At 39.8% G+C, this 21163-nt stretch overlaps 1 protein-coding gene across 5 annotated transcripts in view; it reads left to right on the top strand.

The window, feature by feature from the left end:
- Positions 1-19376, top strand: part of PRRG1 (proline rich and Gla domain 1) — a 31060-nt gene extending 11684 nt beyond the window's left edge. For 3 of the 5 annotated variants that reach the window (XM_030953405.1, XM_030953414.1, XM_030953439.1), the window contains 3 exons: positions 4825-4874; positions 9051-9211; positions 15639-19376. In XM_030953405.1, the coding sequence (XP_030809265.1) occupies positions 4865-4874; positions 9051-9211; positions 15639-16160 (693 nt within the window). In that variant the 5' untranslated portion in view covers positions 4825-4864 and the 3' untranslated portion in view covers positions 16161-19376. Of the gene's footprint in view, positions 1-4136; positions 4230-4824; positions 4875-9050; positions 9212-15638 lie in introns of those variants that run through there. The other 2 variants (XM_030953422.1, XM_030953431.1) reach the window with 2 other exon arrangements.
- The last annotated feature ends 1787 nt before the right edge of the window (positions 19377-21163 follow it).

Raw genomic sequence — 21163 nt, 5'->3', positions numbered from 1 at the left:
ATAGCAATTTCCCCTTTGAACCCCTGGAACTATGCAAAAAGTAACCAGCCAGAATATTGCCACAGCTTAAACAGAAGAAAAAGCACTGAGTGAAGAAGGGGTAATGAAGATGAGGCAGAAGCTCAGCCTGAGTCTCTGCAGCTGCAGTCCTGAGGAGATTCCTCCTCTCTGCTCACAGGGTGGTGTTGTGCCCTGTGCATGCTCTTTCTGTGAGTAATGATGTTTCACTGGGTTTAGGGTGCAGTGGCAGTCTGCTAAGTACAGGTTCCTCTTAGTGATCTGCTCTGTGGTTTTGGGTGCTTAAATTAATGATGATGTTTTATAATGCTGTGATCAAATAGCATATACAAAGCAGAAGTATTAGATTTTCAGATCTCTGTTTTACTCTTTGTCCCATGTAGTCTGAGGTGGGATAAGTATTTTGTGTCGTCACCTGACAGAGTAGTTTCCAAAGTGTTCCCTCCCTCTCTATTCCCACTGAATTCCCTGGAAAACCTTGCTTTTGCAAGCAAACAGAACTTAATAAATAAGGGCTCTCCCATATGCTATGGAATTCCTGTTCAGAGAAAAATCAATCTATTTTTCCAGCATCTGAATCAATGTAAATTCTTTGGTATGCTTTTCCTGGGGAGAAGAGTTGTCTTCTTTCTTTGGAAGAAGATAACTGTAAATGAAATTGTACTCTTTCCAAGCATGGAAAAGATGTGGTGCCAGTGGGATTTTCAGGTAGGCACATGATACATTCTGTACAAATGGCTGTTAGATAATTAAATAGCTACACAGGAAGTCAGATTGATAATGTTTTAATATTTCTCTAAACAAACCTCTCCCAGGGTGTTCCAGGTGTTGCATTGCAGCTGGTTTGGGACTGAGGAGCTCGAACAAGAGTGTTTATTTTTAGACTGAATGTCTACTGATCTTTTAGTTAACAGTGTCCCTGGAATAGACCTGCTTTCATAAAAAGCACCAGAAGAAGCTAAATATTGATAACTTTAAGAAACTATATAGCTCTTGGGCTTCATGAATTGTACAGATTACACAACTAAAGTTAGCAGCAGTACCACTTGCCAGAGTTCTGTTGCCGAATGGAAAAAAAGCCACTTCCCCCTTCCCTACCTGGATGCTGTCATGCAAATCCCTCCCCAGCTGGGAGAGGAGCAGGGGGCCTTGCAGTATTTTAAGTCCTTTTTAACACAGCAGGTGAGAAACTAGGTGAGGTGAAAATACTGCAGCTGCTTTACATTAGCCTTACTTTCCCTTCTCTTCCTCCTCCCTTCCCTTAAGGACTGGCTTTGTGCTGGATGTTCTGTATCCTGGGAGCACATGACAGTGAGGGAGAACAGTGCAGGCAGTTTGTGTGCCCTCAGCCAGATCCTCTGCCCTTTCATGGAACGTGCTGCACACAAGTTGCCATTAAGCTTGAAGTCAGGAAATGTACTCAGGAGAGGTGTGTGCCTGCCAGCCAAAGATGGTTATCCTAATAAATGCAACAAAATCCTGCAGAAACACTCTCTTAAGACTGTAGCTTTTAATGCTGAAATTAGTTACCTTCCCAATTTGAGAGATTGTCACTGCTAGAATGATTACCACCTTTGGAATTATGTATACAAATATTCTATGCTTTATGCTTATAAATAGTGTATGCAAGATTTGGGTACTTGCAGAATTGAGAAAAAGAATATTTAGGTTATAAATGTATAGCTTGGTTTGGTATTTCAGTATTAATTCCTCTTTCATGCAGGATGTTTCTCCTTGGTAAGAGGCTGCAGCGTGTTGCTGAGCAGGGCACTGCTGGTAAATAGCAGGGGTGGTGTTGCTGTGTCTCCTGGGCTCTCTCACAGGCTCTAGAATTCAGTGTTTCCCACTGAGTCATTATAATTCCTACTAGAAGTGTGTGGTTCATTGTTTTTTGTTTTGTTTTTTAAGCATTCTACAAGCAGGCAGTCAGGAAAGGTCACGTATTTGTTGGATCAGCTGCCATTAACTCAGAATTGGGCACTCAGCATGGGTGTAGGGCTGTGCAGCTGTCCACTGTGTTGTCACATATCTAAGGTGATCTATAACCTTATAGAAGATGGATAGAAGAGGGGTTCATGAAACAACAAATTTTGGTGTTTCAGTAAGACTTGTGAAGATTTAAAAGCAGGAAGCTAAGTAAGGAGTTGGACAGAGGAATAAATGAGTCAGCAGTAAGTCAGGATGCTCCTGTGGTGTGACCAGCCCTCTTCTGCTTTATTAGTTGGCTTATGATGGTAAAAAAGGGTTTTGTACTTGTCTTTCTTCAATCCTCTCTTCCAAGCCACCTTTGAACTATTTAGTCAGTTTGAACCAAGAGTGTCAGAGTAGAGGACTAAAGTGTAATTAAACTCCTTCCCTTTAGGGGAAGGGACTGTTAATAGAGGGTAAAGTTGTGATTTCTGGGAGCTTGGAAATGAAGAAGTTTGAGAGAAAATTCAGGAGAGAGAAAACACATTTTTCGGAGAATGGGCAGAATTAGTGCCAGGGAGCTCTGAATGCTTGTAACTGCTGTAAAAATCTAATGTGGATTGATGAAGGGAAGTTTCTGCACTACAGCCACTGACTGAAAAGCTGTATTTGATATTTCCTGTAGAAGGACATACTGTTTCCTTCTGTAATGAAGGAGGTAAAGTGAAACATAATTTGTGTTCTGCAGTCACTAGCCCCTAATAAAATTTTCATTGAATAAATTAAAAGATATTCTACCTTCACTGTTTTCTTTTTTCTTCTCCCTGTGTTTTCCATATTTTCCCAACCTGTGAGTCAGTGTTCTGGTTTTCATTCCCAGAGAAAATGATATGCCAAGTACCAAGTGCCAGATGCCAAGGCAGAGGCAGTGACTTGCACTGCTCCTGGTGGAAAACATCCCATAGCAGGGGGGAGGCACAAAGTCCCCTTTTTCCCAACACAGTTCCAAGTAGGCAGAGCCATCAGAGGGGTTGTGACTCATGGATGTGGATGCTTGTGTTCTGTCTTGGTTTTGTTTTTTTTATTTTGAATGTTGTAGAAATCCACACTCAAGTTTTGTTAAAAGGGTGAAACGTTAAAGACTAACTGAAATTTATTGCAAAAAAAATGATCCCATTCAAGAGGGGACACATAGGAAATGTATGTTTAATTTAATTGCTGCCACTTGTCAGAGCAAGGGAGAATTCCTTCTGTTCTCTGTTGATGTTTGTTTATCTGGGGGGCTGATGCTAAACCAGCTGACTGAAACTGGTGGGTAATAAATGGCAGAAGAAAATAATAACGTAACGTGAAGAAAATAGTTAGACCACTAGCCAAATCTTTCATGACCTGTTTGTTTTAATAAGTTTAGCAATTTCTTCATCGCAGCTATTTGGGTTGTGACTACGTGATTAATCATTAAATGACACTAATTTTATTTTTATTCAAGAAGCAAAAAGCAAAGGTCATTTGTGTTGGCATAGAGTAGTCTGCTGAGAAAAATTCTGGGTATTTTATATACATTCTGAAAAAAATAAATTAAGCCCTCTGTTTCTGTCAACCTACAATACTTAGCAACAACAAGCTAAAAACTATGGTGGTGAGATTTCAGAGTGCCTTAATGTCTGCTCTTTATTCACATTTATTTGCCTTTACAGAGGTTTGATGAACTTGCTTTAGAATGAGTTTGCTCCTTCATCCCTTATCATGTAGTGCCACTCCTACAGTTTTGTTAGCAGGCTGGGATGTCTTCATGGAGCACCATTCAGCTCAGCATGCAAGTACCGCAGTCTGCTCTTGCATGAGGAGTTACAGTGTTGGGCAGGCCAGGCTGGGAACATCAACTTTCCCTTTTTGTTTATTACAACAGCCATGGCCAACCTTTTTTACAGAAAGGTTTGCTTATGAGGGTTTGGATTTATGGAAAATGAGAACATCTGGGTGCTGTGATATGTTGATGTGTAACCTGGCCTCTGAAGGCTGGTGCTAACCCTTAGGAGTAGGTAATTTATTAATAATAAACCCTTTAACCTCGTGGTGTTGTTCTAACTTGGTTAGGCGGTTGCACCTTTCTCTTACTTTGCTGAAAGCTTTATTTCCCTGACTTTTATCAAAAAAGAGTCCAAGGAGCTGCACTACTCTTGCTTCCTCCAGATGCAGTTCTTATTGGCTCTCTGCCTGCTGGGTGCAATGAGCTTCAGGCACTTTGTCAACTGAGAGCATCTCCTGTCTGTTCTCTTTCCAAGATGAGGCACAAAGTACGTGTAAGTTCTTGTAGGGCAGGTTGGGATCCTCTGGTGTAGTGCAAGTTCCTTTGCCAAATCATAGTCTTGTTCTGCCCTTGAACTTTATGCAGGCATCCTGCTTTAATCAGTACCCGACTCTGAATGAATTTCCATATGTTCACTCTGATTTCAAAAATCTGATCTATAGACTAAAGATAATGAGTTGACTTGATGATCTCTGCAGAGTGAATTTAAGTCTTAGTTAAGGTATAAGTAATTACACTGGAAAATGTAATGCCTTTAAAGTTCAGTTAGGCAAAACAGGATGCATTTTGTTTGAAATTATACACACCCTCTTATTTCATATTAACATTTTTGATATTCTGAATTTGAAAAGCCTTGAAAACTGTTAAAGCATTCACCATTTCACAGGTTATCTTTTCCTTGGATAGAGTTCCTATACTACTGAAATCAGCCTGCATGCAGTACTGGTACAACTCAAAAGAGGGGTTCATTTTCATCATGGAGTTTCGAATTCTGATGTATTCATACCAGTATTTGGGAATCAAGAGAAACTTGTCCGAGTTGATTGTAATTTGCAAACTCATCAGGATATTTGCTCTTTTGTTTATAGACTTGATATTTGCAAGTTCCCGGCCTTGACAGCAATCACCATGGATAGTGGTAAGTTTAACCTACCGATGAGTGTACATTCTCCATTATTTCCTGTTAAGTAGACAGTAACACGCCCCAGCACTGTCTTCTGCTCATAATCCCAGTCTCTGCACAATAGATGCCCTCTGGCATTGAACTGGCTTTGATGTTACAGATGATGCAGAACTTTGCCCACATTGAGCTGGAGTCATGCAACTGTTCTGACAGAGATGTTATTTGCAGACCATAAAAATCATCACAGTCATATTGTTGCCCTTTGAAAGCTGGTTGCAGATTGAAGACCACAGACCTGAATTTCCAGCCCTGAGTACTTTAGATTTAACTGGTTTTAAGCTTGTTTCTGTAACTCCTGATTCTCAGAGCAGAAGTCACTTTTTAAACTTTGTAACTAAAAGCACAAATTCAAACCAAATGGATTTGTTAAGATGACCTACAGAAAGATGTAATAGCAGCAGCAGCTTCAAATTTAGTGCTGAAATGTTTGGGTTTACTATTTGGTGGTGATTTTAGTCTGCTTAGGTGGGTAAGGAGTCAAAAAAGGAAGCTCAGCACTGGTCTCAGTAGAGCTGGTATTGGTGTCCAGGCTGCCCCGGGCTTTGCTTCGGCAGCACTTCAGTGTCTCAGAATGCTTGGTTCCCATGCTGCTGCTCCCTATTCCCTCTGTCCCTACAGACCTAAAGCTTTTTTCCTTTCCCTGTGGCAGCTTCAGCTGGCAGGCTGCAAAATATTTATCCTCTTGTGTCTGTGCCTGGCTCCGGTTCTGATTGAATTTCACCTTGGTAGAGTATCCATCCACTACTAGGATAGCAGGCAGGCTTTCCAGAGGGTGTGTAATAAATTGATCTGACTGTATTGTTCTCTTCAATATAAATAAGTGAAACTAAGTCTCTGGAAGCTTTCTGATACATAAAAACTTGGTAAAAGCCACTTATTACAGTTACATACAGAGCACAAGCATGTCTGAAGAAATGATGTATTCAAATGCATTAAATTTGGTAGTTGTATAACTTCATCTATATCCTACAAAAATATGGGAAGTAGAAGAGACACTGGATGATTTGTGTCTTTTATATATATAATGCCAAAATAATGATTTTGACTTCTCTTTTATCTTTTATTTGCTAGTTAATCTCCTTAACAAAGTGAAAAAGTGACTTATCTTGCTTCATTTCTTTATTCTTACACATGCAACTCTTCCCTGATTGTGTTGAGCTCCACAGTAACAGCTGCAGTGAATTCAGCCATGCTGTGGCTTAGCTAGGTGGGCATCCAGCCCAAGTGGGCTTTTTGCACACTCTTATCCTACTATAGCTGAGTATCTACATGGTTATGGTCCTGGAATACTAAGAAGCCAGGGTGGGTTCTGCAATACAGTTCCATTATCTTTTTTTATGAGATTCATCAGGCAGTGCCTGATTCTCATTAAATCCCTGTATTTCAATTGCAATGGTTTTATTTTCTTGATACATTTGTATTGACTTCTCAACAGGATTTAAAGTCACTAGGATTATGCAAAGCATTAAAAATTTCACATCCAAACAAACAAGTTAATATACTTCATTTTTATTTCCACCCTTGCAGGGTCAAAAGGCACTCCAGGTGTAGACTAGCCAGAGATTTTTATTTATCAGATACATTCATAATTAAGATGAGATGCAGTTCATTTTCCTCAGCAGGCTTTTTTGTCTCTGTGATATGTACATTTTGTATACTATATTGTGAGAGAAGTATTCTGAATACGAGTTGTTAAATAAAAACTTTGGAGGTTTAGATAGTCATATATTGTCCATTCTTGAACTGAATTAACATTTTGCTGTTCTTCATCAATGCATTTCAGAAATGTCTGATTATTTCCTTTTGGAAAACTTAAGTATTACCAAAAAACTCAAATCAATATATATCAAATGTAATATTTCTTAATATACCAGATTTTAAACCTTTATTCTCTTTGGAAATTGGAAAGCGCATGCAGAAACAATTATTTGTATCTCGTTTCTGAGAGCCAGAATCTGTAAATCAGGGTATTTTCAGCTACCTGCATTTTCCTGTGTTTCTTTTCCTTCTGCATCCAATACAAAGCTGTCATCACTTCTCTCATTGCTCTTTTTGTGGATGGATTCCAGCCATGAAATGAAATTCCCTATGTTTTATCTGCTGGAGGAAGGGAAACTTAATTTATAGTGCATTATCTACTCTTCAGTGCCTCTACACATGGACACTCTTAGGAGAGTCTGGCCTGACACTTGTTCCCTTCAGGAATGCCCACAAGGAGTTGGGGGAAGTAGGAAAAGCACTTGCAGTCCATCCCCAGGCATGGCTGTGTGCTGCATTCCTCATATGGATGAATTGTTCAGCTCATCACCTTGAGGTGATCACTGAGGCATGGGGCTGAAAGAAACCAAATAATTCAGGCCAGAGGGAAGTGATGGGAATTGTGTGGAAAGTGGAAAAAAGCCATCTCTTATTCTTTCCTTTTTGAAGAGATTTCTGAATATTGGTTTCGGTGTTACTTAGTCAATGAACTTGCACAAGATGTCTGTGTCCTCACCTGTGGTGGTGAAAGAAACCAAATTTGCAGTGGGTGCAGTTGCAGGGCTGGATGCATTGTAGCTGTAGCATCCTCATGAGCAGGGTAATTTGTGTGATATATGCATGTATGTAATGTATTCAGCTGCAAGCATAGGAGTCAGTGCTGTTTTGGAATTCAATCTTCACATCTTCATGTAATCCTTTGCAAAAGGAAGATCCCTGTCAAATGATTTGTAAGCAAGTTGTGACTGAGTGACCCTGGCTGGATGCCAGGTGCCCCCAGAGCTGCTCTGTCACCCCCCTCCACCATGGTCTGCACCATGGGCTACGGGGGAATCTCAGCTCTGGCACCTGGAGCACCTCCTCCCTTCCTTCTCCGCTGGCACAGGGTAATTCTCTAGCAGCTTCTCACAGAAGCCACCCCCTGTAGCCTGGCCATGGAGATCCATTACAGTAGTATACCACAGATATTAAACAAGTTGAGATTAGTTATGCCTAATTATGCTAATCAGTGCTGGCAAATACCACCACATGTTTCTAAAGCAAAAACAGTTTCCTTGCTGCCCTCCTTTTATAACATTAAAAATCAGATGATTAAGGGAAAAAAGAACCCTTCAGACTAACTGCAAATGAAGCAATGCACAAATGATTGTGTAGCCAAGAAAGTGCTACAAATGCATTAGTGTGGCAGTGCATTGAATCATTATCCCCTCTTGCTGGCACTCAGAGCCCAAGAACGATGTAGCACTGACCTGATGTTCCTGCTTCCTAACCTGAAATACCTGGAGAATTCCTGCATCATGCACTGCAGATTTACCTCCTGGGTAATTCAGGCTGATGGATTCCAAAGTGTTCCCAGTTACTGCATATGTAAAAATCATTGGGTCAGAGAGTTTGATGGAAAGCTGGAACATCAGAAGAAAAGAGATTGCTTCCAGCTTTCCTCCTTGGACAGCGCACTAAAGGAAGCAAATAAATAATACCTGTGTCAGAACATGGGTTGCCTTTTAGGATTCTTTCGTTTGATTCATCAAATAAGGTGAAGTTTTCTGTATGATTCAAAAAAATAGAAAGAGGCTACCTCCCCCCCACACCCTCAGAAGAGTTCCCATTTAATGGTTGAGAGTTCTGGAGTAGAAGGGAGCAAGTCTGCTTCAAAGTTGCTTAAGAAAACTTATAGACTTAAACATTGATAAATGCAGCTGTCTGGTGTTTGTGACTCTGGGTAATAGTCATAAATATTTATATCAAAACCTCCAGAGCATTCTGGCTGTGATGCCCCCAGGCAGTAGCAAACATCATTTTGGATGTTGACAAGCAGGATTTGTTTGTTCACTGTCAGCTTGAGCTGAGCATGTGTCTGTGTCTTCTAAGGACTCTTCCTGGGCACCAGCTTCAGTCTTGTTTCACCACCCATGGTTGTGATGCTGAATTGAGGGCTGTGCATTTATGATATTTTAGCAATAACTGCTGAAATTGTAGGCCCAGCTACTTACCACAGTGAGCAAAACTAGGAAAGGCCTTTTATCATATCAAATAAAGGGGAAGGCTTTGAAAAACTTTTTCTCAAAGGCATGTTTTTGGAGGAATTCTAGCATGAGGTTTTGGGTGTCTGTTTTAGAAGTGACCTTTGTTGACTCTCCTCTTCTTATTCAGTGTTCTTAACAGAGGACAAAGCCAACTCTGTGTTGAAAAGATACCCAAGAGCCAACACGTTTCTGGAAGAAATAAAGCAAGGTGACATAGAACATGAATGCAGAGAAGAAATCTGTAGCTATGAGGAAGCAAGAGAAGCATTTGAAAATGAGGAAAAAACGGTATGTTTTGCTGTGTATGTAAAGATGGGTGGGGTGTATTTACACTAAAGCTTTGGGTGTGCTGAGGGCTTGTATGTTTTCCAGCATTGTATTAGATTTGGTTTTTGCACAGGGAAATTGTACTGGCAAGGCCAGTGATTTAGTGGCCAGAGTGACACAGTGAACCTTGCAGATTTCTCCTGAAATTTTCACAGGTGACACATTCTACTCTTCAATGGCTGAGCTCTGCATCAAAAAAGTAACAGTGTATTAAGGCATACTGGACATTTTAAGTTCTTGGCATCTTTTTGGTGGTGTTGGTGTTATCTCACACATAGCTGGGGAAATGGATAAGGCTGGCATGAGAGTTTTCTGATATATTAAAATGAAGTTGTAGGACATGTGGTTTCCCTTCAAAGGTGCTTCTTTCTGAAGCTCTGAAGTGCCTGCATACACGTGTTTTTACCTCCCAAACTGGACTTGGCATGACTATTCCTAATGATAGCTCATTGTGTAATTAAAAATAATGTGTACAATGAGACAACCTGTATAAAATTCTAACACAATATCACTGCTGCTTTTTGTTCCACTCACTAGAGAAAACATAACCTAAACATGTTGTCTCTCAGCTTCTTTCTCCCATTTAGGAACATTTTATGCTATGGTAATTAGCATTTCCCTTGCAGAGGTATTTGGGAAGTAGTTAAATAGAAATAATTACATTTCTTTTCTGCCACAAGTGTTGAAGGAGCTTTCAATAAGATCCTGACCTTTTATCCATTTCCACTACTGTATCCTTTTTTCCTGGCTGCTCTCTTCTGCTGTGGGGAGTTGCTAATGGGTCAGGCTCTGCTAATGTGCAGTGGTGCCTGACCAGCCTCACTGGGCTTTATTTAGTGCATTGTCCCCCAGCAGTATCCATCCACACAGCCACTTAGTAATACTTAACATCTGTGTCCCAGGGGAAGGGAATGGCTGCAGCAGACTGAGAACATGATCTAGTGTATGCAGAGAAACACAGGATCAAAGCTTTCATAGTATAGACAGACTGAAATTCAAATAGGGGCTGTAGCTTATTTATCTTATAACTTTTTGTCTAATCACTGTATTTTTTATCTTGTCCACTTGCTTCTTTGTTTTTCTGCAGTCTTCTGGGAAGGTCTACAACGTGCAGATTTGTAATATTAAAAGAATATCAAGCAGTTCCCTCAAGTTATTTTTGGTGCATGAGTTTTTAATTAGCATTGTGTATGTCAAGTGTGCATACATGCCATTCAGTATTTTCAAGACAGGATTTTGACAGATTCCAAATTACTATTTGAAACTATAAAGTTAGCTATAACGATAAAACTATAATGTTAGGCTAGAGGCAACAGGGAAGAATTTGCAGGACTTTGTGGGTAAAATAGAATATGAAATTATTTGTTGACAAATATAATGCACGTGAAGGAATTGGGGACATTCATTATGATTGGCTCTGAAAAGAATTTGGGAACGAGATCTGGATTTCAATCTATGAAGACTTCAGTTTAATGCTGAGCAGTTAAACAAAACCAAAACAAAGAACCCCGAGTTCTAATAATCTGAAATAAAGGAACAGGGATCAAAATAAAGACCTTATCCACATCTTGAGTGTGCACAACTCTCATCTCCCTGTCTCTTTAAAAGTAAATTAGTAGGTGAGGAAGGACCAGAGAAGTGCGACAATTGATCAAAGATATGGAAAGACTTGTATAACATCAACAGATGATAAAATAATTGAATCAGGGGATATGTGAAGATGTCTGTGAGATGAAGGCTGAGCTGAGGTCAGTCACTTGCCGTCCTTCTGATAGCAGAGCTGAGAGGGCCTCAAAGGAAACTGGAAAGGTGCAGGTTCAAAGCAAATAGGAGTCTCTCCTCACCACAGCTAATGGAGCTGTGGAGTGCCTTGCCACAGGATGTCTTAGATCATAAAAGCTTGTACAGGTTCAGAGAACAGTGATGTAAATGAAGGGAAGTTAAATCAGTCTGGAACCATTAACTGAAAGGAATCAACTTTGGCTAATGGAAGTTCTTAAGGTACAAATATGTGAAATCTGGGAGAGTATCTCCCAGCAGCAGCACAGTAGCCTGCCTGTGTTTGAACTCTTTCAGCAGTCTCTAATGATTACTGTCAGAAGTTAACAGATAAGGTGAGGCCTAGGTGTGACCTTGTAAAGCTGTTTATTGTGGTGCTTATAGCCTGCAGGCAGTGCTGCATGTGGTCACTGGTCAGGTGTCAGAGGTTGTTGGGAGGCTGAAAGATTTATTCAAAGGTTACTGTGCTAAGTATCTGAGTGTGATTGTAGCACTGATATTAATTTCTATTAACTCATTTTTTTTAAATTAAACTGCATGAAGATTTTAAAAGCTGGAAACCACAGATTTTTATTCCTGTTGCAAATTTCCCGTGAATTTTAAATATTGCAAAAATTGCCAAGTTCTCTTTGGTGTTTTATTCAAAACAAACGCACTACTGCTAAAAATCTTAGTAAGCAACTCAGAACTTGTCAACACCAGATCTAAAATTATATGATCAAGTAGGACTTCCAGTGTTGCTCTGTGTGTAATTATGGATGCTGGATAAATTCTCATACCAGAAGATGTGAATCTTTTCGTGCTACTTGAAACTGGGGGCAGACCAGAAGGGAAGAGTGTAGCAGGTGCACTCACTTCACCTCACTTCTCTGTTCTCTCCTTCTGCCTGGGGAATACCAAGCAGTCTTCTGAGTGGCTTGTTATCAGTCCACCTTAAAAACAAGTCAGGCAATTGACTAAGAATCACTTGAGGATGACAATGGTGCCAGCTGTAGTAAAAGCCTCCCCTGAAATTCTCAAGAGAGTGTGAGTCTTGACTTCCTTGTGAATCCCTTATTTGATTCAGAATTCAGATCCAGCTAACTGATACTGCCTCTGTTCTGAGTATTACAAATGAAAGGGAAACAGAATTCTGGAAAATTTTGCTGTAACTGTCTTTGGGATGCCTTTGAGAATTCCTTTTCATTATTTCAAACTGGATTTGCCAAAGCACTAAGGTACATTCAGAAAAATAGTTCTTGGCAGGAATATATGTTAGATGTTTTCTAAGTATTTTCCATTGCAGTTATCTGATTCTGTGGCCTGCTTCAGTTTTTCAGCCTTATAAGGCTTTTCCACCTGGTATTCCCAGTTGTAGAGCACTCAGGGATAAATGATTACTGAAGTGCCCTTTTCATTAATCACAAGTTAGTAATTTTGTCAAGCAGAAAGTCCTTTCTGTTGTTAGTTAAAGAGACCAGCAATTATGGGAGGGATGTTTGTTCTGGGAGTTTTCCAGCTTATAACTTACTCTTTAACTTTCGGTATGAATTTTTCAGATACTTTGTAAATTTTCAGTATTCCCCCTCTTGGTCTTTCTCAACAGTAGTTGTTTTACAAACAGCAGTTTGTACAAATCCTCACACTGTGTAAGCTCATCTAAGTTGTCTGTGGCTTTGTTAGGCAGGATTTGACTGTGACCAGATGTCTTGTCCTCCTCCTGCACCATCCCTTTACTCTGCAGTGTAGCTGTGGGCTGGCAGAGCAGAGGGAGAGCTTGGCAGCTGTGCAGCTCAGACCTGAAGGATGCATTTCCTGCAGTTCCCGTCAGTTGTGGTAGTCTAGGGCTAAAAGGCTTTGTGCTTCTCTTGGAGAGCTGACTGTCAAAAATGCAAGCTGAGAACCCAGGATCTAGTATGCTAACAAGGTTATTTCTTGTGGGGTTTTGTGGAGTTATTTTTTGGTTGTTTTTTTTTTTTTCTTTTCCCATTAAGAACATTTAAAGATTTTTTTTTTTTTAATGACTAAGTAAATGTTTCTTTCTTAGTGTTTTTCACCTGTGTGCAGAACTGTATTCCTCTGTCTGTGTAAGATAGTGTTAGACCTAAAGTAATTTCTGTCCAGGGAGTGAGGAGTGTCTAAACTGTCTTGAGTTTTCTTTGCCTTGCATGTAAATGAAAAAGGACATTAAGCTACTTTAATCCTTAAGGCAGTTTACACTCTTTTAGTTCTTTATGCATTTGTCTGGTCACATCACCAAGTCAAACATCCCCAAAGCATCACACCCTGTTCTGCTCTAAGTGCCTGCCACTCTGGGAGAACAGAACAGATTTTCTGCTGCTTTGCTGAGTAGCAGAGTGCCAAGGAGAGATGCTGCTTCAGCTTTCTGAAGATACATTTTCTACAGCAGATAGATCTGACCTAGAAGTAATGTGGAAACAATATTCAAAGACCAGTCACTATTTGCTACCCTTCTAGTGGAGAAGGTGCATTTCCTCTGCAGTCTGCAACACATAATAGATTGTTAGGGGAGAAGTGTAATTTCTTCTTTTTTATCAAAACTACCTTTCTCCTCCAGAGAGTCTTTAAAATGACATATCCTTGCACTGTATATGTAATGACTTTCAGTAAATCTTTGGTCTTAAAACAAACATTTTACAATTTTATTTCTTTGCCGCCCTTGAGGCCACAGAACAGCGATGTGGGAAGTTTGGTCCCAGTACATACAGCAGGATTTCATAATCCTAATTAATCCTTTCCTGGTTTTTTTTAGGTAACAATCTATTATTTATTCCACTAAGCAATCTGGTTAGCTGTATTCTCACCAAATGCAAAAGTAATAGGTATTCTTAATTGCCTGGTGGTCTGGTGGAGAGAGGGTGAGGTGTTTGGTTCTGCCAGGTTTTATCATGCAGAGCTCCCAGAAGCCTTCAGTTGTGCAGGTGATGGCATTTTTCAGTGCTAGTTCCCCCCAAAATACATTTTTCTAAACTCAGAACTGTTGGTTTGGGGTTCACTGTGGAACACATGTCAAGGAGGGCCTTTGTAGTGACGTATTTAGAGTCCACCTTTCCAGTCTTTCTTGCTTTGTTTGAGGCCAGTGTCACCTGACACAGCTCAGATGATTTGGACCTGGGTTCGCATCAAAGAGGGGCATTGTGACAATCTGCTTGTGGTGACAAGCCTTAAAATTTAGGGAAAATGCCTGATCCTGGATTGGTGTAGGAGTTGAAATTGTTTTGGTTTTTCCCTTTGCACAGGGAAAGCTTGACCTCTATGCTAGAGGGATTGTGCTGCTTCTGGACTCAGGCTGCCTCTGGGGTGGCATTTTCTGTTTAATGCTCATCATGTGGCATCAGGCCTGAGCTAAAAAAAATGATGGATCTGATTTGTCTGTGCGCAAAATCAGTCTGCAACCTAAATACATAATTTACTAGCAACTGAGCAATTACAATTTCAATTCTACCTGGTGACTATTTTATAAATAGTTGGATGAAATGTGTGCTGTCATTTAAAATTAATGTGATGCTGGCAGGAGGATGAGAGGGTCAAGTCTGTGCATTTTTAAAGAAAACTAGAGTTCAGAGATTCTGGCATGGACTGGGGGGGTGTCATTAATTATAGGTTTTTGGGGTTTGGGTTTTTAATTAGACTACAATATACTAAAACATTCTAAATTATGATTATAAAACTCAGTGGAAGCGTTTCATAGTAGGAGAGACATTACAGGTGAGGATGGCTACTCTTTTGAGGCAGGGTATGCATTTCTTTTGTGCAGTTTCTTCACAGTATTCACTGCAGAAGAAATGTGATGGTAACACAATATTTGTGCTCCCATTTGCTTATATTAATATAGCAAAGAGGACTCTCAAGTATTGGTGTCACCCTTGATCTTTGTTTTTGCTTGTTCATATTTTCACTTTATGTTCCATTTATCTGTAGCTCTGTTGTCAAGGTTTGTAGAATATAATAGCCTGTGTAATAGTCTCACAGTTATGGGGCTATTTTTAACTGTAAACAGAGGATCTGGATCAACCCAAACTAAGCTGACAGTGATTGCTGTATGAGCCAGAGGGTGGGGCATGTGTAAATTATGATAAGACAGTGCAGCATAGTTGTGCTTAGCCGGAATGGTCTGTCACTGTGAGCTAGTGTTTCTATGTCAAATTGTACTAGTGTATTATTTCAATTTTAAAACAAACAAACCCTTAACTTGTGCCTTGAGTGGTGCTGACAGATTCTGATCCACCCGAGGCTGATGTGCATGCTGCTTAGGCAGGGGCTTTTGAGATATGTTTTTCCTAGTTTGTTTTGTGGTTTGGTTTTTTTCTTTTCCAAGTGCATTATTGCTTAGTCCTGTCTCTGCTGCATGTTTGTAAACATGGAGTGCAGATATAAGAATTAAAAGTGGTGAGGAGTTTGTTTACAAAACCAAATCCCTTTTGTATCACTAAGCACAGAAGAAGAAAAATTGAAAGTTTGTATGCTTATCCATGCCAGTTCTTATTTTAATCATCAATATTTGAAATGCCTTTGTTTTTGTCCTCATTCTTTAAAACAACTTGCTTACATTGCTTGTTTTTTATGAACTGTGTTATAGTTTCTGACATGTTGTGTCTTGCTCTTCTAGAAAGAGTTCTGGAAAGTCTACAAAAACGGACTCCAGGGAGAAAGTAACACAGGACATAGCTGGTATTCATTTTACCTTGCATTTCCATTAATCATTGGCCTTTTTGTTATCCTCATTGTGGTTTTTGTCATCTGGAGATGCCTGTTCAAAAAGAAAATGCGCAGGCAGTCGGTGTATGCCGCGCACAGGGGAGCGCCCGGAGCGCTGGGCGATGGCGCCGATGGCCGAGGGCCCCGCCCGCCGCCTCTCAGCATTGTTCATTCCCCGCAGGAGGAAATGTTCGAAGTCACTGGGCTCTCTCCAGGAGGTCTGAGCTATTCGGATGCACGGTCAGACTCAATATCCACAAGGCTCTCAAACTGTGATCCTCCTCCTTCCTATGAGGAAGCCACCGGGGAAATCAGTGTGAGAAGAATTGAAACTGAGCAGCATTTAGATCCACCCCCACAGTACGAAGACATTGTGAACTCCAGTTCAGCCGGTGCCATTGCACTGACCCCCATTGTCACCAGTACTAAGTAAAACAAGAAGAATGCCATGGACCTTTTAAAAATCATTAATCATTTTGTAGCACTTTATCTTGGCTTATTATGCATTTCTGTAATTTAATGGACTTGTATACAATGAATTTCACCTTTTTTAGGTTCACTTGTTCTTTGGGTTTGGGATTTTTTCCCCCTATCAAATGTCTTAAAAGATAAGGAATCTGTATTGATAGTGTAGTGCAGATACAGACGTGGTGCTCTGTCATACTTCTCAAAAGTACCTCTGTTTTGAAGGATGTCACTTGTTTTATTCCAAACACTGTCCACATTCCCCACAAAATTTGTGGGATCTCCCTCCCCTTTCTTACTGCAGACTGTCAGAATTCCCTGCAATAGGGAATCCTTAAGCAACATTTTAATCGTTATTTACACTAGAGGGGACTGATTTTGCAGTATTGCCTCTTGTCTGGTTAGTTCCTTTTTGTCACCTTGATTTTTGTTACATGCTGCAGCCTCTCCTGGCCCTCAGGAGGCTGGGAGCCTTTGTGTTCAAACCAGGATCTCATGTAGAGAATGCTGGTGTAACAGCAATAATTCCAGAGTCCTAGCAGGAGAGGTGTGTTCTAAAGCTTTTGCTATTACAGCTCAATATTCTGTAAATATTGAAGCTGACAATTCAAGACACTAATTGGTGAATTTAATGGTGTAAGTTTTTGTCTGTGTTCTGCCTTTCCTGTTTTCCTATCTGGTTTTACTTTTGTATTCTAGAGGTGAGAAGTGTGCATGTGTTAACTTCAGAACTTGAAAGTTATGCAACAGTAACAGTGAAGTACTCAAGAGTGGATAAAATCCTGATCATGGACTTCCTACTGTGATTTTCACTGGGACCAGGATATAATCTACAAGCACATACACCCAAAGGCATTACTTTCCTTTTTAAAGGGAGAAAAAGGAAAGAAATTCAGTATCTGTGACTTCCTTTTTTCCCCAAATATGAAAACCTTCCTCAAGGTTTTGCCAGCTATAAACCCTTTCCTCAAGTTCTGATGCTCCCTTGCCTACTGACATGTACCTTGTGTACACCTTGTACTGGTGCCTATGTAAATTCTTTGCAGAGAATATAAATATCTTTTTTCAACAACAAATAAATTTATTGCTTATCCATTCCATCAAGGAATTCTAAGAACATGCAGGCAGAACCCCAAGCATTAGTGTGGAGTGACTTTTTGAGGCTGAAGAGATGGATGCAAGTTACATACAGGCTTGTACAGAATTTCGTCCACTTGGTGTAGGTGGTACAAATTCTAGTGTGGTGATTCTTCTTTTACAGGTTGATTTAAAAGTTAATTGCTCAGTTTAATTTTTTAGTAGTAAGTTTCAGTTTTCTTTCTTCCCACACCAAGTAGCTTGGCATTAGCTTAGTACTCTTCTGTGTTCTACTAATCAATTAACACCAACTGAAACGTGTTGAGCCCTAAATTATGTTATGTTGGCTTTTTTTTACAGCAGAAACCCAAACTGTCTTGTTTCAAACACCCCAGATGAAATGTCAGTGCCATCTGTTTGAAATTGCTCTAAATGGTCCCCCTCATGGGGGCTTGGCCCAACTGTTATCAAAGGATTTTTGTGAAGGAGACTAGGAGGAAATGGATGGTTATAGATGGGTGTGTAAATGTTCACTTTGATAAGAATATGATCTAACCTGTTGACAACTGCAGTCAGGAGTTGTCATTTTTGGCAAAGAGTAGGTTGCCTTTGTTACCTGCTGGGGATCTTCAGCTGCTAAGGCAAGTTGAATTAGAGATGAACTCCTGGCCAAACTCCTGACTCCATTGTCAAAACTATAATTTGTATTTATATTCATTATATATAATACATATATTAAGATGAGTAGATAATACAGTATATTTTGGACACTTGTAGTAAAAATTGCCTGGGTTTTGTTTGTGGACTGTCAGACCTTTTCTTTTGAAGTGGTTTTAGCTCTTGTGAATCCTGAATTGCCACTTGTGGAAGTTAAAGCTCCTTTCAAACCGAGGAAGAGTTAATAAATAAACTGCTTTAGGCAGATTCAGCAGAACAAAGTGCCTCATCCCAGCATGCAGGAACCACCTCAGGAAGAGCTGGTACTTCAGTGTCTGTGCCATATTGGCACCTCCTGTGCCTGCCAGCACAGATAGGAGTTTTAGCAGTAACTTCCTTGTCAGGATATAGGACTTCCCTGTAGGAAATGCATGGACATCACCCATGCTGCATTAGGTTGTTTAGCAGCTGTCATCATCCCTGAACATGGGCAGTCTGCTTTAGTAGCTTAGAGATGAGCTGGATCTTCCCTTCTTTCTGTGTTTTCTTTGCTCTGTATTCCACTGCCACTTTTGAAGGGTTTGTTTGTGGCTCCTAAGTTGAGTGTTACTTTATCCTGTTACTGTGTCCTGTAGATACTTTTATGTGCAATCCCAAATTGATGCTTGCCATTCCAAAAAAAGTCACAACCAAAAACTTAGTGATCTGTGAGTTGCATTAATTGGACAATGCCTTTTCCATGAGTACATGAGTATGAAAGACATTGTGGGCTATAAATTTATGTCTTGGTGAATAAATTTAATATTTAAACAACACCTGTGTGGGACAGTTGTGCAAATGCATTTCCTCTAAAACATGAACAGTTTTCTCCATGTTGGAATAGTGTCAACTTACAAATTGTTTGTTCTGTTTTGTGAAATGTGGGAAAATAGCTTAGTTTTGTGGTTGGCTTTTCTAACCTGATTGAAAAATAAAATTTTATTTGTACTGGGGTTTTTTACAGCTTTTTTTTTCTTTTTGTTTTACCTATCCTGTAATTGCATTGTCATGCAATAAATATAAATTTATAGTTGTATCTCTAAGGTTTTGCAGCTCTGAATGCAGTGCTGTCTTGGCTGATGACATGAATAGTCAGGATACTGCCTTTCCCACTTCTGAATGTAACATTGAATTTCACCTTGTATTGGGACTGAAATGATTTAGCTACTAAACTAACTTAAAGGTGGCACTGTTTTAAGAAATTATGGAAATTAATGATTTGCTTAGATAATATTAACATAAGTGAAGGTTGTTCTCTCTTCACTGGATGTAAATAACCTCTGATTACAGTATTGTATATTTTAAAGGGGTTTGGTTTACATTAAATTATCCTATTTAAGCATTTTTGCCTATGTTTATAGAAAATTTTTTGTAACATTTGTTTTTCAATATGCTAAATAAAAATTTTTAAGATGCCTCTAATGTTTCAAAATATGAATTTTACAACTACAGTGAGCATTAACTTTGTATATTTAAGTGGTCTTTTAATTTCCATTGTTCTATAGACTTAATCAGTTTCATGAATTAATTTTTTTGATGATATAAAATACAGTTATAATTTTGTATGTGGGTAGGCAATTCTATTGTTTTAAAATTCAGGCTCAATTTTTATCAGAGTTGTGAATTTGCATTATTTCCTATTTTATTTTTAAAGCATTTAACACTGAGGTGAGCTCATTTGCTTAGAGTCTGGTGTTAATAACACCAAGATTGTGGTTCAGTCCCTGTATGGGCTGTTCACTTAAGAGTTGGACTTGATGATCCTTCTTGGTCCATTCCAACTCAGAATATTCTGTGATTTGTTGTAGCCATAGCTAAATAAGTCACTGGCTGAGGGAAACTAGCAAAAAATGTTGGAGTTTCAAAGTTTCCTTCAGCCACTTGAAAGTGGTTACAACATGTCATGTCAGCTCTAGGAATAATGAATTAAGAGAAAACAAAACCAAACCCAACCTTGTGTAACGATCCCTGCTGGAAACGGAAGGTCTCCATTTCAGGCAATGTGGTATTTTCGGGGTCCATATTCTTAATAGGCTAATTGCTTATTTTATGTTACTATATTATATTAAAGAATACTATACTAAAGAATAGAGAAAGGATACTTACAGAAGGCTTAACAAGATACTAATGAAAAACTTGTGACTCTCTCCAGAGTCCCAACACAGCTGGACTGGTAAAAACAAAAAGTAAAAACAATTCACATGTTGGATAAACAATCTCCGACCACATTCCAAAGCAGCAAAACACAGGAGAAGCAAATGAGATGATATTGTTTTCCTTTTTCTCTGAGGCTTCTCAGCTTCCCAGGAGTTGAAATCCCGGTGAAGGGATTTTTCCAGAAAATATGACAATGACAAGGCAACACAAAGTGAGTGTCATCCCTTCCCACTCTGGTAATCAGGATAAAGTGTCTCTGAGATTGTCCAGCAGGGCAGGGTTTGTGGGAGAGGCTGGAGAAGCCCAGGGGGAGGTTTGTGTCAGAGCTGTGAACTCAAGTGCAGTTTTGTGCTGCTCTTAACAAAAAAGTAAAGAAAGGTTCCTGAAGCAGCAAAGGGCAGTGACTCCCCAAGCTGTCAGTGCACAGGGTGGCCCCATGCTCCCCTTGGGAAGCTTTCATTTGTGCATCCCAGACCAGCAGCATCCAGCCAGGACACTGCTGGGTTAGGTGGGGCTTGCTGTGCACACACACACATTTGTGTCCTTCCACACATCCATCAGCACTGTGTGTCCATGGCTCAGGCCCTGCAGGCCTGGCTTCCAGCTATGGGAACAGTGTTGAACTGGTGTCATGAATCTCAGTGTCTATAAAAATCAGATCATTGTGCAGGTTACCAGTGATGAATGCTCATTATTTATTGTTTCTCATGCCCAGAGCACTGTGCTCTGCTGCTCTAAATCACTCTGATAGATTTCTTTTTATTTTCTGCATAATGTGAGCTTTGTAAATGTCTTCTAGTGCCACTTGCTGATTTTTAAAAAGAAGGAAAACCATGTTCAGCTGAAAGCACTGAGGTGACGTCTGTACTTTTTCATTGCTTGCTGCATGCACATTTGATTGATTTGCTACAGGGTAATTGAACTTTGAATTTTGCCAGAAAGTTGAAGTACACTTTACTTCTGCAGGGGTATCTCAGTAATTGTATTTTTCATTTAGCAGTGAGTTATTGAGTGCTAAGTAACAAGTCAGTGCAGGAAGGG

Source organism: Camarhynchus parvulus, chromosome 1, assembly GCF_901933205.1.
Source record: "Camarhynchus parvulus chromosome 1, STF_HiC, whole genome shotgun sequence".
Taxonomy (NCBI): Eukaryota; Metazoa; Chordata; class Aves; order Passeriformes; family Thraupidae; genus Camarhynchus; species Camarhynchus parvulus.
This window is presented reverse-complemented; position numbering and strand designations above follow the sequence as displayed.